Consider the following 23,263-nt stretch of genomic DNA (forward strand, 5'->3'; position numbering starts at 1 on the left):
TATTCCATCTGTGAAACACAGTGGTGGTAGTATCATGGTTTCGGCCTGTTTTGCTGCATCTGAGCCAGGACGGCTTGCCATCATTGATGGAACAATGAATTCTGAATTATACAAGCGAGTTCTAAAGGAAAATATCAGGACATTTGTCTATGAACTGAATCTCAGGAGAAGATGGGTCATGCAGCAAGACAATGACCCTAAGCACACAAGTCATTCTACCAAAGAATGGTAAAAGAAGAATAAAGTTAATGTTTTGAAATGGCCAAGTCAAAGTCCTGACCTTAATCCAATCGAAATGTTGTGGAAGGACCTGAAGTGAGCAGTTCATGTGAGGAAACCCACCAACATCCCAGAGTTGAAGCTGTTCTGTACGGAGGAATGGGCTAAAATTCCTCCAAGCCGGTGTGCAGGACTGATCAGCAAGGCAAGGCAAGGCAAGGCAAGTTTATTTATATAGCACATTTCATACACAGTGGCAGTTCAATGTGCTTTACAGAAGTAAAAGCAGAACAGTAAACAATAGAAAATAAAATTACATAAAATAATTGGGGAAGAAAAATAAGAATTAAACAATAGTAGAAATAAAATAATAAAATGAAATAAAGTTAATCAGCCTCAAGATTAATTATTATTATGGGTTTAACTCATAAAGCGCGCTCTTCCCGTGGCTCTTCCACAAGGATCACCAAAAATCGTCCCGCTTACACAATCTACGAGGATCACCAAATAAAATCGTCCCGCAGACAAAATCTACGAGGATCCCCAAAAATCATCCCGCAGGCAAAATCTACGAGGATCACAGTAACAAAGAATTAAAGTAAAAGTAAAATCATTAAAACCCAAGATTAAAAAGAAATTAAAATAAAGAAAGTAAAATCATTAAAATCAAAATTAAAAGAAATTATGTTAAAGGAAATGAATTACTTAGGTAAAAATTAATCAATTGAAAGCATTTGAAAACAGCTTTGTCTTGAGCCTGGATTTAAAACTAACAACAGTAGGAGCATTTTTGATATCATCTGGAAGTTGGTTCCAAAGCTTAGCAGCATAGCAACTAAAGGCTGCTTCACCACACTTCGTTTTGACAGCTGGTATTACTAGCAAGTTTTTCTCTTGTGATCTTAGAGACCTAGTTGGTGCATATAATTGAAACATATCCAGTAGGTAGCTGGGTCCCATCCCATTTAATGTTTTAAATAGAAGAAGTAGTGCTTTAAAGTCAATTATATAGCTCACTGGGAGCCAGTGCAGAGACCTTAGGATTGGAGTGATACGGACTACCCTTTTTGTTCTTGTAAGAACCCTTGCTGCTGCATTTTGGATTAGTTGAAGCTCTTTGATGGTCTTTTTTGGAAGACCTGTGAAAAGGCTATTGCAGTAATCAACCCTACTGGAGATGAAAGCATGAATAAGTTTTTCTAGATCATGTTTTGACATGAGACCCCTGAGTTTAGAAATGTTTTTTAGGTGATAGAATGCAGACTTTTTTTACCACTTTCATATGACTGTTGAAGTTAAGTTCGCTGTCAATAAGGACACCAAGGTTTTTGACAGTATCCTTTGCTTTAAGCCCCTTAGTTTCAAGAACAGTGGCAATCCTAAGCCTTTCCTCCTTTCTGCCAAATATAATTGCTTCAGTTTTATCTGCGTTCAGCTGAAGAAAATTGTGAGACATCCATTTGTTAATTTGGTCAATGCATCTATGAAGAGACTCAAGAGGGGCATAGTCATTAGGTGACATAGCTAAGTAAAGCTGAGTGTCATCTGCATAGCTATGGAAGTTTATTGAGTTATTCTTAATAATTTGTCCAAGTGGGAGCATATAAAGGTTGAATAGTAATGGTCCCAGGATTGAGCCCTGGGGAACCCCACAGTTCAAGGACACGGGTGATGAACTGTGGCCTCCAATGGCCACATAAAAAAATCTTTGTTGTAGGTAAGATTTTAACCAGTTGATTACTATACCAGTAAATCCAACCCAATGCTCCAGTCGATATAACAGTATGGAATGATCTACCGTGTCAAATGCAGCACTTAAGTCTAAAAGCACCAAGACTGATGTTTTACCAGCATCAGAATTAAGACGTAGGTCATTCATGACTTTAGTAAGAGCTGTTTCAGTGCTATGATTGGCACGAAAACCTGACTGAAACTTATCAAAACATCCGTTTAATGTCAGGAAGGCAGTTAATTGATTAAAAACAATTTTTTCAATTATTTTACCAACGAATGGCAAATTGGATATGGGCCTGTAGTTGTTGAGTACTGAGACATCCAGGTTATTCTTTTTCAGTAGGGGTTTTACAACCGCTTTTGTCAGAGATGAGGGAAACATGCCAGTTCGTAAGGAGGTGTTGATAATCTGAAGTACCTCGTCTGATATTAGGTGAAGAACAGATTTGAAAAAGACTGTAGGTAAAATGTCCAGTTCAGATGTGGAGGAGCTGAGACTTTGTACTGTTTTTCTCAGAGTCTCAACATCAATTAAACTAAATGTTGACATTGTATTACGACCCCCTCTCTCGTTATCCAATGGTTCCAGATTTTGAAGTGTTTGCACCTGTGTGGCTATATTCATACGTATTTTATCAATCTTTCCTTTGAAAAAAGATGCAAAGTCGTTGCATGTATTAACTGAGAGAAATTCAGAAGGCATTTGTTTTGATGGGTTTGTTAGCTTTTCAACTGTAGAAAATAGCACACAGGCATTGTTGATATTCCTATTAATAATGTCAGCAAAAAAAGACTGTCTTGCTTTAGAAATTTCTAAGTTGTATTTACATAACATCCCTTTGTAGATTTGATAATGAATCTGGAGTTTAGATTTACGCCATTTTCTTTCAGACTTTCTACATTCCCTCTTTAACATTTTAACTGTTGGATTTAGTTTCCAGGGTGCTTTTCCTTTGTCTATGACTCTTTTGGTTTTAAAAGGAACAATAGCATCCATAATATGATTCATTCTTGAATTAAAAATTTACAGTTACTGGAAACATTTAGTTGCAGTTATTGCTGCACACAAGGGTCACACCAGATACTGAAATCAAAGGTTCACATACTTTTGCCACTCACAGATATGTAATATTGGATCATTTTCCTCAATAAATAAATGACCAAGTATAATATTTTTGTCTCATTTGTTTAACTGGGTTCTCTTTATCTACTTTTAGGACTTGTGTGAAAATCTGATGATGTTTTAGGTCATACTTGTATTTATGCAGTAATATAGAAAATTCTAAAGGGTTCACAAACTTTCGAGTATCACTGTAGCCTTCACTATATGAGGTACTATCAGATAGCCTGCACCTTTTGATCTAAGTAGGTGTAGCGGGTTATAAAGGACCAGAAGTTCGCTTAGATACTGTGGCACGAGACCATTTGATGTTAGAGAGGCCTTCAGCTGCTTAGAAGTTATCCTGGGGTCCTTTGTGACCTCGCCGACTATTACACGCCTTGCTCTTGGAGTGATCTTTGTTGGTTGACCACTCCTGGGGAGTGTAACAATGGTCTTGAATTTCCTCCATTTGTATACAATCTGTCTGACTGTGGATTGGTGGAGTCCAAACTCTTTAGAGATGGTTTTGTAACCTTTTCCAGCCTGATGAGCATCAACAACACTTTTTCTGAGGTCCTCAGAAATCTCCTTTGTTCATGCCATGATACACTTCCACAAACATGTGTTGTGAAGATCAGACTTTGATCGATCCCTGTTCTTTAAATAAAACAGGGTGCCCACTCACACCTGATTGTCATCCCATTGATTCATTGTGCACAATATAAGAAGGATTTGTTTGACAAGTACAAGTTATTGGGAAATGTAGCCACTTTGCCAAGTTCTGGATGTAGAGCCAAGACAGAGAATGTGGAATATGGGGAATGTGGGGAAGCCATGGCCTAATAGTGAGAGAAGCAGCTTTGGGACCAAAAGGTTGCCAGTTTGATTCTGGACTAGCAAGAATAGCTGAAGTGCCCTTGAGCAAGGCACCTAACTCCCAACTGCTCCCCAGGCTGCTCTGGGTATGTTGTACGTCGCTCTGGGTAAGAGCATCTGCTAAATGCCATTAATGTAATGCAATGTAATGAAGACCCCTCAGATGGGAGGAAATTGGTTTGGATGGTTAGAAATAACCCAGGATCAGGCACTATCTACAGTCAAGCAAATTTTACATGGACTGATAGACTGCTGTTCAAAAAAGAAGCCCCTGCTCCAAAATCTACACCTTCAAGCTTGACTAAAGTTTGTCGCTGATCACATGGAAAAAGAAAAAGTCTTCTGGAGGAAAGTTTTATAGTTAAATAAACAAAGATTGAGTTGTTTGTCCACAATTACCAGATGTACAAAGGAACACTGCACCAATTGTGAAGTGACTGTTAAGCATGGTTAAACAAAGTGGATGGAATAAACAAGGCAGACTACCTCAGAATTTTTTAGCATAACCTCAAACCATCAGTTAGACAGTTGAATCTTGGAGTCAATTGGGTGTTCCAACAGGACAATGACCTAAATACACATCAAAGCTGGTTGTGGAGGATAAAGCAGGATAACATTAAGCTTTTGGAATGCCCTTCCAGAAGTCCTGACCTCAACCCTATCAAAAAGATGTGAACTGTGCTTAAAAATTTGGTCTGTGCCAGTAAACACACAACTTTAATTGCACTTTGCTACTTCGACCAAGAAGAGATATCTAAACAGAATTCTGCCAGAAACTTGTTGATGGCTACCAAAAGCATCTGGTTAAGGTGAAACCTGCTAAGGGACATTTCAACAAATATTAGGTGTGTTGTATGTATAATTTTGACCCTGTGTTGATTTCAGAAAACCCAAAACTTGTGCACCAAATTTCATTTTTTCTATTAATGGTGTATGCTGTACAATCATTCTTCCCCAAAGAAAGAACAGTGCAGTAGTGTCACATAATTGAAGAACAGTGATGTGATGTCTGGCTTGCCCCACAACACCCCTAAATTTTTGTATTTTCTCACCTAATTTGACAACTCGTATGAGGCGTTCTTTGACACTGACCAAAAGGGTGACAGAATGTTCTTATGGCATTGTTTTATGTCTCATTTTCAACCAAGCACACAAACCACATTCCGAAGAGAAAATACCAATCTGAGCAAACATACCCACCCAACCCTGTCCGTACTCTTGCGCAATCTCTGCTCTGCATGCACTCAACTCTGCTTGTTTGTGAATGCTTTAGAACTTTCTATATTTCTGCATAACTATGACTTAAAACATATTTTCACACAAGTCTTAAAAATAGATAAAGAGAACCCAATTAAACAAATGACACAAAATATTATACTTGGTCATTTATTTATTGAGTAAATGATCTAATATTACACATGAATGAGTGGCAAAATTAGATATAAATAGTAAATAGAAAATTCTAAAGAGTTCACAAACTTTTAAGCACGACTGTAGCGCTTACAGAGCACTCTTTTTTCAGAAAGGTAGTGTTTCCACTTGCTCTTCATGTCATGTCGTGATTTAAATGTGAAAAATTTATTTCCAGTTTAATTTTGGGAAATATTTCTTTATTGAATTGTTTGAAATGTGACCTCATGAGTATAAAAACATTTTTGTGATATTTGAGCATGCACACCCGCCCAGACCAACATTCTCTCCCCAGATATAATCTATGTGCCTGGGAAAGTTCCACTGTACACCCAGGAATGAGGCACAAAAACAAGGCCATACTCTCTGGTGCACATACACAAACATGGCAAAGATAAATAAAAGCCATGATTATCGGTCCTGACTCTGATTATTGTTCAGGGTCAAACTTGTAGTGTTGCCAGTCTTCCAAGCAAGTCACAGCAATAATTTATGGCACTAGATGATTTCCTAATCTGACATGATGACCATTGTGAAGGACAAAAATATTATATAGTTTGATCCCGGCATAAAGGAAACTGGCATAACCCTACATGAAGGCAACCCATACAAATGTGTTTTCAACATCTTTTAACAGTGTTTTCTATTTAATTTAGGGTTCAATGTCCATGGTCCATCTGATCCTCTCAATGTCCAGCTGGGAGGCTCAGTGATGCTGCCCTGCTTTGTAGACACTCCTCTACCAATGGAAGAACTGGAAGTGGAGTGGAAAAGAAATGACTCTGAAACTCTAGTGCACTTGTGGCAGGATGGAGAGAGTCAGCCAGAGTCTCAAAACCCGCGTTATCAGGAAAGAGCTCATTTCTTCACTGAGGAGATTGTGAATGGAAACTTCTCTCTCTTCCTTACAAATGTGACCCGGGAAGATGTAGGAGTTTATAAGTGTGTCGTTTACACAAACGTGGACTCTACTGAAACTCTGATTGAAATAAAGAACATTGGTGGGTAATTTTTTTTCACTTAATTCAAATAATGTTCTGTATAAAATACTTGATTTAAAAAGGAATATTTTAAGTCTTTTACTTTAAGAAACAATTCTCATTTCAGGGCGCTTGGTTGTGTCTGGAGCCCACGTTATATCGGCGTATGCAGGTGAAGATATCACTCTGAATTGCTCTGTAGACTCACATATCCCACCAGAAAATATAGAAGAAGTGTCATGGAAGAAAATGGATGAAGATATCTTAGTGTTGCTCTATCAAGAGGGTGAGGTCCTGGTAGATTCGTCCCATGAGAGATACAAAGACAGAGTAGAATTTGCTGAAGAAATAAACAAAGGAAACTTCTCATTGAGACTGAAGGATGTCCGAACTGAGGACAAAGGGCGGTATATGTGTTTAGCATTCTCTGGGGAATTGTCAGATAACACAACAGTGGAAGTGCAGCCGCTGGGTAAGTCACTATTTTTTTTATGAACAAAATATATAAACCTATAGTTGAGATGTGTGCCTAAATAAGTCAGAAGTGGATTAGCCGAGCTAAAATCATGTGGGGTGTGCAGCCCTTAAGAGAGCAAAATTGGCCATGCTCATTGGGTAGGAGGGCATACTCTCTGTTCCTTGTCAGTCACAGCATACAACATATTCACCAAGGCTTTTTTTTCTTTAAAGCATTTTAACTGTCAAATGAAATTGCATTTATTATGGACGCATGTCCATTTAGAAGCTGATGTGATGAACTATTTCAAAATATCAGCAGTTGTTCTTTATTTCATCACAAATATTAGTGTTATAATGATTTAATAACTCTGGTGTTTGTGCCATGCAGGTTTTTCCTCTATGCATATTGGAATTTTTCTTTTATGTATACTTGGATTTGTAATTGGATCACTTATCCTAGGCTACCAATCTTATGCATATTTTAAAAACAATGGTAAGTCTGCTCTTCATTTTATCACTTCGGGAGTTTGGTAAGGTTACATTTCAACTTAATAAAGTAAACTTAATACAAACATTCTTTTTTGTTTGTTTGTAGATGACAGCAGAAGAGCCCTTGCTATAGAGTGTGCACATGTCCTTTGTCCTAATATTACTATGTTCATAGTCTTCATCCTTTGGGGTGTTACTGAGGGTAAGTATTGCTTTCCAGTGACAATGTTTACAACTATATCACAGTAAACCCCAGAACTACACCCTTGAGCACTTAAAGAGCACTTAAAAACTGACAGCAATCTGAACATAAAAAACAACCAAAATAAAAATGTAGAGACATCAATTTGTCTTCCAAAATGTCACTGTGTGTCATGTTTATTCCTTTATATATATATATAGCTTCCCCAGGTTAAAAAAAGCATATCTATCCTGAAGGGTGCCAGTAATTCTGGAGTGGATTGGAATTGTCCTAGTATTTTTTTAAATTGTAAAAATGTATTCATCAGTTAATCACATCACATCACATCACATTATCTCTAGCCGCTTTATCCTTCTACAGGGTTGCAGGCAAGCTGGAGCCTATCCCAGCTGACTACGGGCGAAAGGCGGGGTACACCCTGGACAAGTCGCCAGGTCATCACAGGGCTGACACATAGACACAGACAACCATTCACACTCACATTCACACCTACGGTCAATTTAGAGTCACCAGTTAACCTAACCTGCATGTCTTTGGACTGTGGGGGAAACCGGAGCACCCGGAGGAAACCCACGCGGACACGGGGAGAACATGCAAACTCCACACAGAAAGGCCCTCGCCGGCCCCGGGGCTCGAACCCAGGACCTTCTTGCTGTGAGGCGACAGCGCTAACCACTACACCACCGTGCCGCCCCATCAGTTAATCAGCAAAGGTCATATTCAGACTTGACAAGTTTATAAGTTAGGTCAGTATTTATGTAGGGAATTTTCCTTGTATTCAGAGTCCAGTTACACAGGTACTTACTGTAAACTGATTTCTGAGATCCACATTCAGATCATTCTCATCTCATCTCATTATCTCTAGCTGCTTTATCCTGTTCTACAAGGTTGCAGGCAAGCTGGAGCCTATCCCAGCTGACTACGGGCGAAATCAGATCATTAAAATAAAAAAAAAAAATTAAAAGACTTATATGAATAAGAAGACAATGACTTTAAAATACATCTGGCTTCCATACTCATTCAGGAGCACACAGAACAGCACTTCATCCAGCACTTCCTGTTATTTTGCATGAAGAACTACAAGTACAGTGGCACAAATGGCCCTTTTCCACTACCAACGCAGCTGAGTTGGGCTGAGCCGTGCGGTGCTGAGTTGGGCTGAGTCGAGCTGAGTGGGGCTGTTGGCGTTGCATTTCGACTACAACCGCGCTGAACCGTGCTGGCTGGAAGTGGGTGGACACATTGGGTGGAGTTAGCGAAAGTGGGTGGATGTCACATGATGTTGTTAGGCGACGCAAACAGTGACATCAGTGACCTTTTAAAGGTCCCATGGCATGGTGGTTTGTTGATGCTTTAAACGGGCTCGTAGTGGTTTCCGGATGTTATATCCGCAGCCTTTCTCGAAATGAACCCTCGGCACGTAGATATAGCCTCCTGGGAGAAAGCCCCATTTCAGCGCTTTTCCCAGTGCGTCGTTTTGCTAATGAGAAGCAGGAGGCGGGGAAGGGTAGAGGGTGGGGGCGGGTCTTATCATTAATATTCATGACATGTAAACGTGTTACCTCTGATTGGCTAACAGCACTGTGACGCTACCTCCAGTGGGTCAGAACAAGCGGATGTGGGTCTTACTATGGCGAGAGAGAAGGAACAAACCACGAAGGGAAAAATACCGCGCACTGATGTCATTAAGGTGTGACGCGAGGAAATAAAATAAATTCAACAAATGTTTGGGTTTTTACTGAACAAACAAACAAATAAAATAAACGAGTGACTTAAAAAAAAGAATGTGGGTGTCTTTGTAAAAACTGTTTTGATTGGCTATTATAACAAAGCATGCTGCATGCTTTTTGGTTTTGTAGCGCAGAGTACCTGGCTAACTGCAGGAAGCAGTTAGCTGCACAGCTAATGTAGCCATTGCAAGGCTAACGTGGCACCGATTTTAAAACACGGCAAAACATAAGCTCATAAGTTACAGTCAATTTCCAGACTAAACTCAGTTTAACAGAGCATGCTGCATGCTTTTTGGTTTTGTAGCGCAGAGTACCTGGCTAACTGCAGGAAGCGGTTAGCTGCACAGCTAATGTAGCCATTGCAAGGCTAACGTGGCACCGATTTTAAAACACGGCAAAACAACTTAACAGTTATACACTTACTTGTTCGGTGTTTGTGGCTGATGCGGCAGGGATGCTTGGTACGGACCCAGGCTTCAGTGACAGTTGATGTGCAAAACCTGCCCTGTACTGTCCCAAGTTGTGGAAACATTCATCAGGAAAATGCTTCCGACAAACATACACCGTCTTAGGTAGACTCAACAGCGTATTATTGGAGTAAATAAAATTAAGCCACTGCGTCTTCAGGGGCTCTCCCATCGGCAGTAAAAACAGACTCCTTTCTGTGTTGTCACATCCATGTACAGCGCAACTTCCATGTTTGGTGGCAACTTTTGAGCTGGGTGGGCAATCCATACAGTGGGTGGGAATCCAGAGGGGGGGCGTGGGGATCATCTCCCTTGCTGACGTAGGCAAGGGAAGAGTTTATCAATGCGCCATTTTGACGCGCCATTCTCAAATGTTGGGCATAGTTTGGTTTACACCTTATGAAATTTCTAGCCACTGGGGTGACTTAAGAAGGTCAGAGGAACTCATTTTAACATTAAAAAACCTCAGAAAGTGAAAATTTCATGCCATGGGACCTTTAAGCAGTAGTCTCACGACCCGGATAGTAAACAATAAACATGGAGGACATGGAGTCGTTAGTGTTGCTGGTCTTGGTGCTGTGGCTTGTTGTCACCGACAATGCCAACAGATACAGTACTGGCAAGAGCGTATAGATGAGGCGAGGCGCATAATTTGTCATAATTCTTCTTCTTCCAGGTTTACGGTGTTTACAGATGGTGGTTCCCAGCGTGCTCGTGGGGCGTGTGTGGGCATGTGGGGACACTCCTCACCAATCAGTGCACAGGGGAGTGTCTCCTCATGCCCCTAGCCTCACTCAGCTCGGTTTGGCTCGCCTCAGCCTCACTCCAAAACCTTGCGAGTTTTGGGTGCTGAGTAAGGCTGAAGTGAGCTGAGTCGTGCTGCTCTGAGGTAGTCGAAACGCGAGCTGTGTTGGGCTGAAGTGAGCTGAAGTGAGCTGAAAAAGAGTAGTGGAAAAGGGCCAAAAGTGTGTATCTTAGGGTGAAAATGCTGTATAAACTGTCCTGAATTCCAGCAAATGACAAAATTGTGTTAAGTCAAACTGTCAGACAGTGGCCCTTACCTTAATACTATTCCTCACTCGGACTGATATCACACAAGAACAATGGACTTAAGTTTAATGTTAGAAGTGAGTGAAACACACTTCTGTTATAGGCAAACTCCACCTTCACATGCATAATTCTGATCTAACCACTGAATAGAGCCTACATGTAGTTATTTCTGAGATCTGAATATGATGCATTGAATCTGAATGTGGCCCTGAGACTGTGACAGCTTCTAGGCCGTTCAGATTGTCACTGCAGAATATGGGTTTGACTCAGTGGATGAGTCTATTGACCTCAGTTCTTTAAAGGAAAAGTCAACAGAGAGCCTTTTACTCCCTCTGCACAGGCCCCAAGGTTCATAGCATCAGGAAAAACAGCTGCCAAAAGCAAAATGCTCTGCAAGGCTTCATGGACTGCCTAATGGAAGCCATTCGCTCATGAAGCACTCTGTCTTCCACAAAAAAAAAAAAAATCCACTGAGAGAGGATCAGCGTTTGACTGAATTGACATGGAAAGCAGTGTATTTCACTGTACTTGCAGTGGAATCCCTTGTGGCATTCCACCTCCATTCCACCCAAAAGTCAACCATGACTGGGGGTGGGGTGTGTGTGTGGGGGTCCGGGCCTTCCATCCAAGATCAATTCTTTTCAGTCCTCCATGACTAAGAAACGTTACAATGCAGTGGCCATTTCAGTCAGAAGCCTGAATGACTCATCATTTCTCATAGCCTATCAGACAGAACTGGAGGAAGAAATGACCACATCATTGAGTCCAGCACTGAGGAATGAAGTGTGTGTGGTCACAGAACTCTACCTGTGCTTTCACAGATGTGCTGTTCTTCAAGTGTCTGGGAGACTCATGGCTCTGGTGGTCTCAGGACAGAGCACCATGACTCACCCTGTCAAGTCTCTCCCACAGAGATAACACACAGTTGCCAGGTGCACCTGTGGACCTCCAAAGACCCTTTTAGAGTTGTAGTGGATACAATTCATAGCGCTTAAATTGTACCTCCCCAGGAAGCAAATGACTCCCTCCCAGATACCTTGGCAGATGTACGTATGCTCAGGTCATAGCCCATGCATAGGCCTACTGGATCCAAAAACAACAGCTACTATCTGAAGCCTCCACTCAGTGCCCAAACAATCTTTCAGAGCCTAGAGACACATAGATTACAAAGTCCTTTAACCCCAGTGTGACACAAAGAAGCTGAGCTGATATAGTTGATACCTCATGAGGTAAGCAATACTGGCTTCTATTCTCTTGGGGTTTTCTAACCTCCCAGAAGGGAGGGGGCCTGCTTGCACTGAACAATACCTGAGAAAATACAAGTTCAGAATGCTAACACGTGCAGACCTTATCCACTATGTGCACCCAAGCGATTCGTTCACATACATAAACTTGAAAGATGTGTTGAATAAGGCCATCTGCACATGTTGGCACACAAGCTGACTCTGCTTCAGCTCATGGTTCCTGTCACTGAGAGCCACTCATGTCCCTGGTGTGATAATTCTGACCACAGATTTATTGTTCAAAGGTAATCAAAGTTATGGAGACTGGTAGCTCTACAATAAAGTAACAGCTCACCTATGGGCAGTTTACTGACATGCAGAAATAAGTTTCTTTACATCAAAAGAGAACATGCAGTGCCCTCTGTTTTATTCCCAAAACAATCAGGATACCCCAATGGGGATATTGCGCTTGTACATGAGTTGCTGTCAACCCACTTGTTTGTGCCAAAACACTAACCAGGGTAATGGAACGGAAAGTTGCGCCTTTTTGGTAGTCCCCCTTGCTGTCCGGGGAAACACTGGCTGGCTGACATTCTTCAACTGCTTTGTGGCTGCCAGTGCCCCCTTCCTATGTGCTGAGCTCTACTATCTCAGGCTTGTAGGGACTATTTCACCCTCATCTGGAAGGCCTGGCACTCTGGGCCTGCTCTGTGGGAGGTTCAATCTGACCACTAGCTGACTACCTGATAGCGTTATCATTACAAGAGTATCATCCATGAGATCAGTCTACCGTATAACTGCAAATGGAACCATTTTGAGAAGGGGTGCATGGCCTCATGGTCAGTTACCTTCCAGTGTTCCATTCCTACAGGAACTGCTAGATAGGGGCAAAGTCTTCTCTACCATTAAGGTCGCTGCCATTTCAGCTTGTCATGTAGGTTTTGAGAATGCAACAGTGGCCTGTCAAGGATTGGTAGCAGACGGATGTAAGTACAGAATATTTTTTTATTAATAATGAGTGACAAACAGGCAAACAATCCACATCGGCAGGCAATCTCATGAGCGGGAAACGAGCAAAAGGTCAGGTGAGGCACAAACAGACTAACACAGGCACAGAGAAAAATGGAAACGAGGAACAGGCACAGGAATCAGAAAACCAGGAAATCTACTACGGAAACAAGACTTGGTAAAGTGTCACAACAAACTCAATATTTTGCACTGAGTGTGTGTTTTCAGTCTTTTTATATAGGAACGCTGATGCATCTTGATTATGTGCATGTGAGCCTCATTAACAGCGCGTGTGTGAAAGTTTGCTCAGTGCGCGCACAGTCTGGAGAATGCCCGAGAGTCCTTCAGGTGCACGTGCCAAAGTGCGCAGGTCTGAAAATGCCTCTTATTTGCTGATTCATGAAAAGGGCTCCTTGACCCCACTCCACCTTTGATAACTACAAAGAACTTGTCTGTGGTGCTGGAAGTATTATCAGAACCTTTTTTCGAGCCTCTGGATCAGTTAGATCTTAACACACTTTCTTTGAAAATGGTGATGTTGCTGACACTGGCTTGAGCAAAGTGCATTGGTGAAATCCATGCTTGTAACTATTTTAGTAAATCCATCTTGCTTGCAGTTTCTACAGAGTGAGATTCAAGTCTTACTGGAACCTAATCCTATATTCATCCCCAAAGTTAACATCATATCATTCACATGCCAGATGATTATATTATTGGCCTTCTATCTCCCTCTATTTGTTTCTCAAAGGCAAGAATGTTCAAATGCTCTTTGCCCATTCCACACGCTGTGGCCTTTTGTTGACATGACAATGGGGATCAGGAAATCTGACAAGCTGTGTGTGCCATGGGCCTCAGTTGGTCAGACTGATCATGAAACACAACTTCTCACACTGGATCATAGAAGCTACAGCCTCCCACAGGCTTGCACGCCCACTCTACTAGGGGAATGGCCACATCCTGGACTTGAGGTTTCATAGATTTGACATAGTTTTAATTAAACCCACTCTGGTGCATTCTGTAGTCTGTATATACTGTATATAGACAGTCTAGGTGACATTGCACCGAGGATTCTAAAGCAGGAATAAATTCAACCTCTGGGATGCACACATCACATCTGCCAACCAGTCCTGGCTGGTGTAATGGAATAGTGCTTCTGAGCGACAATCTGAAGATGCCTCACTCGTGCCCCCAGAGAACTGGGGTTATGGTTGTAACCTAAAGATATTCAACCTGTTGTTGTCTCCCCCATCAGCATTATAATAGAGAACACACCACTGTAGTGTCAAGGAGGATACATGACAGAAATAAACTCAGAGGTGCCACTAACATTTAAAATCCTAAATATTTAAAGGAAATTTTATAACTGAAGTTTGTTAATATTAATTGACAGTAATAGTCTTTTTTGCTTGTTTGGTTCGGTTCTGGAGTAAAGACACAGTATTGTGCCTTTAATAGTCAGTGGGTTGTTGATCTAACAATTTCTTTACTGGCTCCAACACATTAATTAATTCATTATTTGATCTTTCCTCCAGGGTCCTTTACTGAAGCAGCAACTTGTGCAGCACTTAATTTTGCTAGGATCTTTTTCCTGCTTTGGATTGCTTTCCATCTGAAAACATTTCAAGGTATGATTTGATGATCAGTGGTCCTATGAGGACTTGTCAGTTATTGGCATTATTCAGTTTTATTTAAGCAATAAAGCAAAAAATAAAAAAAAGGCAGATTAAAAAATTTATGGCGCGCAGAAAAGTGTGTGTGTTTGAATGCAGTAAACAGAACACATTTTCGATATGACCCTTTAGAAACTGTGTAATGTTACATAATGCAGGAGACAGTTACTTTTTAAATATCACTACCCTTATAATTAATTGCAAAGTTTTTGTTGACACTTTGTTGGAGCCTATTCAATGTGACATTTTTCTCTCTTTTTTTGGTAGAAAATTCAGTACATCTCTAATAAATACATTTACTGAAGTCTTATGTGAACAAGGACGTCAACCATACATTAATAAATTTTATTTCACATTATCATTTACTGTGACAGAGAGTGAGGGAACTGCATCATCTTTTTAAGTGGTGAAATCAGTAGAGACGAGAGAACCTGTTGAAGGATTACTGACATGAGATGGAGAAAGGGGAAGAGACCATCAGTCATTCCAGCCTCATACAGTACTGTGCAAAAGTCTTTGGCAAAACAATCTCAAAGGGAGGCCCAGACAACTTGAAAAATATTGTCTATCACTTGATGCAGAGGTGTAAGAAGAAGAAGAAGGAGGAAAAAAAAAGACTTGCACAGTACTGTATGTTGATTGGCTCACCTTTTGCCTTCTGCTTGCTCCGAAATCACCTGCACCCATTCAGCAGTATTTTTGATGACTTTATTTATGCTTTTTGGAGCTGGAAATTAGTAAAAAATGTGAACTATATGTGGGATCTAGGAAACTCTGTCCTAACCAGGACATATTGTGTCCTTACTGTATTGCAGGTTGTCTTCGCCGATTTACTAAAAGGTTGGCAATTCTTCTACAATATACTGTGATCACTACTGTTGTGTATTCACGTGAGTATCCATGAAACCATTACACCATTACCATCTGCAAGATTTTATTTCATACTTGCATAAAGTGAAACATTAAGATAGAAACCAATTAAAGAATACAATTTTAAAAATCATGTGCTTTCACTCCATAGAACAATGGTTTGGATATTTGCAAACAGAACATTCCCTGGTTGATCTTACAACACTATTTTACATGACTCCACAAATCTGGGGCTCAGTTTGCTCTAAGGCAGGTGTAACCAAAGGTCTTGGGCTGACACAGGAGATGTTGATGGACAGATGAACCCCTGTTATAGAGCTTCTGAAATATACTCCATAACCTTAGTTTCCTCATAGGACAGAAGATTCTAAGGAGGCATGATGTAAAAGTTCTATTGTCCCTCATGGGAAGAATGTTTAGTCTCTTTACTCTTACTAAATACCGTGTTGAAATCTGCAGAGCAGGGAGAATCAGCAGTTTGAGAGGTGAGAATTACTTGGCACAGCCACTGGTTAAAATGTCCTTATACTTCCAGTCAGTTTCAAAGACACCACAGGGTTCTTATTGTGTTCTCTTGCCCGTGAGAGATTCATGGAGCTGGTTCATTCCATCCATGGGGGCAGCACAGTGGTTAGCAACGAGTGCTGTACATTTTCACTGAAACTAAAAGGAGTCCCATTTTACACTTTTACCAGCAAAGCAGCACAACTGTAACGTCACCTGGGTTGAGTATAACTACACCACTCAAAGAGCTTACATGCACATGTCTCTAGCAAGAGTGGATGATTTGGAAATGGAGAAGTGATGGACTTGTGTGTTTGTAATGATGTTACAGTAGCATGCAAAGAAAGCAAGCATGTGACATTTGTGTTGTATTACAAGTCTACTGTACCAGCTTCCAGTGCAGTTTGGTTAATTTGAGTAAAACACATCAAGTCAGATGAATTAATTATCAAGGCTGTTTACTGCAAGGAATCTGATAATGTCAGGTACGCAGATGTAAGTGCAGAAGTATCTGGCTCTGACGCAGCTCGGACACTGGTACTGGAGCCGACTCTGGTTCAGGTGCTGGTTCTGGCTGAAAAACCAGCTCTTGGGAGACAGCCTCTAGGAGGGGCTCAGGAACAACAGCCTCCTCTGCTAAGTCGGCCATTGGAATGATTGTCCCTCCCCCCCAAAAAAAAAACAAAACAAAAACAAATTATGGGATTCCTCCTTTCCCACTGATTCAAAAATGAACTGGAGCATATAGCAAAAAAGTCTGTGAGCTTCGAAGGCACGGGTGCTCAACTCGGATCAAGCAATCCACCCATTGGCATGCTTGTCCAGAAATAAACGCTAGGATAAAGCTTACCCAGACAGGTTCTGGTGGCTTGGGCTCTTGGAGGTCCTCATAGAAAAAAAAGAAAAAGTCACGTTGCATGATGAATCCCACAGGGTGATATATTCCATGGTAGAGTGGTGGGGGGACTCCAGTTAGACTTTAGGTGGAAATACGAGGCGAAGGGCTGAGACAGAGAAACCCGGAAGCGGCGTGGAATCGCGTGCTGAAAAACTTCTACTACATCCATTGTATGGCAAAGTATTCTGTCAGGTATGCGAGGTAGGCAGAAGTAATCAGTTTAATAATAACAGTGCAGTTTATTTACAAAGTGTACAAACACACAAAGGAAAACAGTCCAAGATGGCAGGCTAAATCCAAATCACAAAACATTCAAAAGGGTCGGGTGAGGCGCAAACAAGATAGACTATCAGACGCAAATTGAGAACGAGAAACAGGAATCAGAAAATCAAGCCCACGGGTAGAAAGGCTCAGTAATGCATACTGGTGTATCGTAGAGTAGAGTCGGGGAAAAAGCCCCCCTTAAGGAAAATTCAGTTTTTCTCCAAGTTGAAATGAACCATGTGTTTAGTTTTAATCATAGTTTTTGACAACAGTGACATGAACAATAATGCCACCTAAAGTTTGCCTAAAGTTAATACTTAATTTTTTTTTAACAAAAACAAACATTGTTCTGGCAGCACGGTGGTGTAGTGGTTAGCGCTGTCGCCTCACAGCAAGAAGGTCCTGGGTTCGAGCCCCGGGGCCGGCGAGGGCCTTTCTGTGTGGAGTTTGCATGTTCTCCCCGTGTCCGCGTGGGTTTCCTCCGGGTGCTCCGGTTTCCCCCACAGTCCAAAGACATGCAGGTTAGGTTAACTGGTGACTCTAAATTGACCGTAGGTGTGAATGTGAGTGTGAATGGTTGTCTGTGTCTATGTGTCAGCCCTGTGATGACCTGGCGACTTGTCCAGGGTGTACCCCGCCTTTCGCCCGTAGTCAGCTGGGATAGGCTCCAGCTTGCCTGCGACCCTGTAGAAGGATAAAGCGGCTAGAGATAATGAGAGAGAATGAGAAACATTGTTCCAAGGGGGCCTTTTACCCCCCCAGTGGGGTAAAAGGCCCCCTGAGGTGGGGCAATAGGCCCCCTCACTCAAAAAAAGCTGTTTGGATAGCAAAAGTGTTTACTTAAGCCTATAATGTGAAAGAAACAAGAAAATATCCCTGAATTAATGAATAGATGCATTATTTTATTATATTTCGCATTTTAATTTCAATTTTTTTTTTATTTCAATTATTTTTAATATTAAGTTCGAATTACTTGCTTTACTCAACCAGGTAAGCGAGATGTTATTAAAAACTATGTATCTCCTATTCAGAAATGTATGAAATACAGTAATTATGATAAAAGGAAACGATGCCCCCTGGGGGCCATTTACCCCACCATTAAGAGGGCGTTTTACCCCACAGACTACACTTTTACAAAAAAGGGTCTTACTTTCAAAATGTGATTCAACTTTTTATACCTAATGTATTTTTTTTAACGTACTGACTTGTCTACTCATACCACATACACAGCTGTGATATCTGACAAAGTAGCAGCTATCTAAATACAGTTTTACTGATATCTGAAAATTATATCACTTACCATGAAATTTGATTTCTCTCCGCTGTGTTGCTGATATGCGATCCACAGTGAATATTTGTATATCCCCATTGTCAAGCCAGTCCATAGCAACAATAGAAATGTAACTTTGCGCCATCTGGTGGTTATTTTGGGTAAAACAGGCCGGGGGCGTATTACCCCACAGGGGCGTATTACCCCACTCTACTCTAATACTTTGCACTGATTGTGCATCAGCACGGTCCTTAAGTAGGTGCGCACATAGTTCCTTAATAGAGTTCAGGTGCGCATCGTTAACGGCGCGTGTGCTGGAGTCCACTCGGCACGCACGCAGCCCGAGGTGTGCCTTCAGGTGCACGCGCCACAGCGCGCAGGACTGACAGGTAACATCAACTGATTCCGAAAGCCAAAACTGTAATATTTTATAATACATTGTCTTTTACAGATTTTTACTTCTGTATTTCTCTCAACAAAGCTTTTGACATTTTTGTTTACTGTATGTATTTGCATAATATGTACTAAAATCTTTGTTTTTATTATTGTCTAGCTGTTCTTGTGGATGTCTGGTTTAAAGTAAACACTTTATGGAAAGTAGTGACTCTGAATCTTCTGCTACTGGGGCTGCTTTTGATTGTTATTTTTATAGGTAGGTGTTCAACCATTTATCGTTTTATATTAAATCATTTTTATAATGTGTGTGTGTGTGTGAGAGAGAGAGAGAGAGAGAGAGAGAGAGAGAGAGAGAGAGAGTTGGTGTTCAGATATGAGTACAGAAGCCAGATGAGAGTACATGTTTGAGATTGTTTACTTGTAACATAATATTACTTTTAGAAAACCTTTGAGAAGCATTTTGTAATTTTTCATAATAACAGATCCACTGATATGTTCCAAAAATGTTATTACATGTTTTAAACAATTTCACGCAAGCATAGTCAGTCACCCTATTTTCTGAAGTGGAATATTAAATGTTATTTAATTGGTCATCTATCTAAATAGGCATTACAGTGATATATTGTCAGGGCGCAGACACTTACTGATGTAATTGCAAAGGAGAGCAGGGAACAAACAGTAAGGAAGCCAAATTGTGAAACAGGAATCGTGGTCGTCGACAGGCAAGGATCGGTTGATTGGCGAACGGGACAATGTAGAGTAGGCAGGAAAAATAGCAAGAGTCAGAATAATGGTAAGCAGTCAGGAAGATAAGGCTCGGTATGAACTGGAGAACTCAGGATGATACTTCACTCTTAAAACACGTGTTGAAAATAACACAACTTGCATTGTTTTTTAACACATCTCTATGTCCAGATTGGGACAACAGAACTTTTGTTCATTTTAACACATTATTTGTTATTTGTGCAATTTTGGTGTTAAACATTTCTGAAATATAACACAACTCTTGTTGAAATTAAACTTGCACAAAAGATGTGTTGATTTCCAACACATTCGTTTTAAGAGTGTTCGCAGTGAGTGCTTGAGTGCGAGGTGACTGGGAGCGCTGTGGTTCATGGCGGTTGTAGTCTTGAGTGGCCATGTTTGTAGTTTGTTCAGCACTGCTGTTCTCAACACTCATACTGACATATATCATACCCTATGTGGCTCGTATCATGAATATGAAGCCTGCCTGCATACATGTACATGTATATTATCAGGTAACCTAAATAGAGGATGTTACACGATGACATGAAGATATGAAGTTTATCTTTGAGTGGTGAACATATTACACAGTGGCGTGAAGATGTAAGGTTTATCATCTCGTGTTGAAAAATATTTTCACTTGTTCACGTCGCTCACGAATGAAAATATTTTTCAACATGAGAAGATAAACTTCATACCTTCGTGCCACCGTGTAATGTTCTTTATATTATATGGACACATTCACAAAATAATATGCAAGTTAATCAAAAGAATTTTAATTTTGAACCGGTTCACCATTTTGACAGCATGTGTCTAGTCAGTGGGAAAACACTGGGAGTGGCATCATCGGAGTGAAATATCGGGAAATATTATACATAGAGGACACTTTTTTGATGGAATAAAAACATGTATTCTATTCCCTTCTAGTGGGTTTCATTCATTTGGTTTGACAGCATGCAAAATTACTACCATATCGCTCATCTTATGTGTATTATGACCAGGCCTGGAATTTCGTCATTTTAGGGGCAAGGCCGCTTGGCCTTTTGTGCTGTCAATTTTTTGAGGGCACAAAGGCCAAAAGCCAGGGCACCAAGGCCATAAAATAAACCAATGATTTTAAGTTCACGTCTATAATGAATTTTATTTAAGGACTAATGACTCTTCTGAGGAAGATTGGAGTCTCAGTTGAAACTATCAAGCAGGTAAAGAAACATCTCCTACACTATTGTCTGAAGATAAGAAAATAGTGAACACATCTAAACTTATCAATCCATCACTCACTTCAAAAATTGTAAAACTTATTAAACCTATATCCTCCCATAATTTTTGTTCAATTGACACCGAACGTGCAAGAGCATCTTCAGACTGTACTACTACGCAGATTTTTGATTAATCAAAATTGAGCCTGGAGTTCATCAAAATGTTTGACTGTAAATGGAACATATACTAGCATGCAGGCTACTGATTAACTGATTAATTGTTGTAATGACGCCAAAAACAATGAGAGAAAATCTCTTGCGATGCTGATCTCGTCAAGATGGCAGCAGTTACACTTCAGTTAAACAGCAAAAAGAAACATACTATACTAGTAACAAAACAATGCTAACTGCATAGATTAAAAAAGTGGCTATGAACAGACAACAGCACATATCACATATCATATTACGGCAGGAACAAGCAGTAGTAACATCCATGACCTTACGCTTAAAGCTTGACAAAGGAAAAACTCGACAGCAAGCTAATTAGCATTTGTTACCGGCTACAGTTGGTACTCGGCACGTTAAAAGTGGGTCAACATTGTAACGACATAACGTTACTGTACAAGCAATGCTTATTTAACGGTAACAAACTTAAGCCCTATATGTTGAAATTCCTATCTTATTCGTTCGTTAATTTATTACACAGTCTTACCTCAGTCAACTTCTTCCCTCCTTCTGTGAAAATTCAACGTCTCAGATGCGGACACAAGTGGGCTGGAGATGCGTTTGATTAAGTCTCCTGGTTGGCTGGTGATAGATTGGTGTCATTATAGCACGTCGGAGCGGTTCATGCCAGGCTCGAGTCCGATCCACCACTGATGAGTTGCCCAATAAGAATCCAGAATGTCATCAAAAGACGTATTTTTTTCTCAATAGACGCAGGTGATGTTAAAGCCTATTGGCAGTCACGAGGCAGACTACAAAACTGCAGGGCATCAAGGCCACTGTGGCTTTACGGCAGATATTTTTCCAAGGGCACAAGGCCAAATTGAGAGGGCACGAGGGCCATGGCGCTCATGAAATTCGTGCCCTGCATGGATTAAAGTTTTCCGTCGCTACGACGGATTTCCGTCAACTGGGAGCGCTAAAGGTCAATAATGAGATTGATGCAGATCCGAGGAAAAAAAAAAGGGGGGGGGGGGTAGGTCCATAGGTCTGACACCGATGTGATTTAGAACTTCACCAAGCTGCTGTGATTGCCTGTTGTTGAACTCTTTCTTGTGCTATGTTTGAGTATATGTAAAGGAATAAGTTGTTGCGCTAGATAGGCATAAATAAATAAATAAATAAATAAATACAGCCTACGCTACTGTCTATTCCCGGGGAGGCTAGGCGTGGGCCACTGATGAAACAATTTGGCTGTCCTACTACTAGGCAACTACTTGCCTACTACTAATACTAGGCCTATTGTAGTAGTAGTAGTAATAATCTCATCTCATTATCTCTAGCCGCTTTATCCTGTTCTACAGGGTCGCAGGCAAGCTGGAGCCTATCCCAGCTGACTATGGGCGAAAGGCGGGGTACACCCTGGACAAGTTGCCAGGTCATCACAGGGCTGACACAGACACAGACAACCATTCACACTCACGGTCAATTTAGAATCACCAGTTAACCTAACCTGCATGTCTTTGGACTGTGGGGGAAACCGGAGCACCCGGAGGAAACCCATGCGGACCCGGGGAGAACATGCAAACTCCGCACAGAAAGGCCCTCGCCGGCCACGGGGCTCGAACCCGGACCTTCTTGCTGTGAGGCGACAGCGCTAACCACTACACCACCGTGCCGCCCTAGTAGTAATAATAATAATAATAATAATGATATTTGCCTATTGAAAGGTGATCAGGTGAAAAATCTAAACAGCCCTGTTGAAGCCGCAGCAAGACCTATGCTATTAAGCCTTTTGTAGGTTAAACAGGCTTCGGCAGACAATGTTCTGGAAAGGCTGTATTTTTCTTTGGTTTGATTAGCCTACGATTTAATCTTTAAACATTATGGTTTCAGCAGTTCGCTTAAACATTGGAGGCTGCAGAGTCAGGCTGCAAGATTTCCCGACACTTGTTTAAGATGCCAAACTTCATAGTAAGGAGAAAATAATTCCACAGTATTTAGTGCCTCGTCAGTCTCAAAAATTAATAGTGAAGGACCAACGCGAATTAAGTCCTAAAAAAACATCTCATAGGCCTATATTTTACATTTTAAAAAAAGTCCGGAATTGGAAGTCAGTCAGTGGAGTGTAATGAAGTGTCTCATTACTAAGCACAAAAGGTCAGAAAACAGTGGCGAAAACAGCTATTGCTTAAATAGGCTACTAATGTTTTACATTAGTAATTTAATGTATGTGACAAATAAATTCATTGATTAAATAGATAAAGAAGCCAATACTCCCTCCGAAGCTCAAAATTCAGGAAAGTGGCTCCGGTGTTGCAAGTGCACAAGAAC

At 40.9% G+C, this 23,263-nt stretch overlaps 1 protein-coding gene across 3 annotated transcripts in view; it reads left to right on the forward strand.

The window, feature by feature from the left end:
• The window catches only part of LOC132897976 (uncharacterized), a 76,082-nt gene that overhangs the window by 16,026 nt on the left and 36,793 nt on the right, over window positions 1–23,263 (forward strand). For 2 of the 3 annotated variants that reach the window (XM_060939292.1, XM_060939294.1), the window contains exons 2-8: window positions 5,998–6,342; window positions 6,449–6,793; window positions 7,169–7,273; window positions 7,376–7,471; window positions 14,482–14,574; window positions 15,435–15,509; window positions 18,979–19,077. In XM_060939292.1, coding sequence (XP_060795275.1) covers window positions 5,998–6,342; window positions 6,449–6,793; window positions 7,169–7,273; window positions 7,376–7,471; window positions 14,482–14,574; window positions 15,435–15,509; window positions 18,979–19,077 — 1,158 coding nt within the window. The remainder of the gene's footprint in view (window positions 1–5,997; window positions 6,343–6,448; window positions 6,794–7,168; window positions 7,274–7,375; window positions 7,472–14,481; window positions 14,575–15,434; window positions 15,510–18,978; window positions 19,078–23,263) is intronic. The other variant, XM_060939293.1, reaches the window with a different exon arrangement.

This window comes from Neoarius graeffei, chromosome 14 (assembly GCF_027579695.1).
Source record: "Neoarius graeffei isolate fNeoGra1 chromosome 14, fNeoGra1.pri, whole genome shotgun sequence".
NCBI lineage: Eukaryota > Metazoa > Chordata > Actinopteri > Siluriformes > Ariidae > Neoarius > Neoarius graeffei.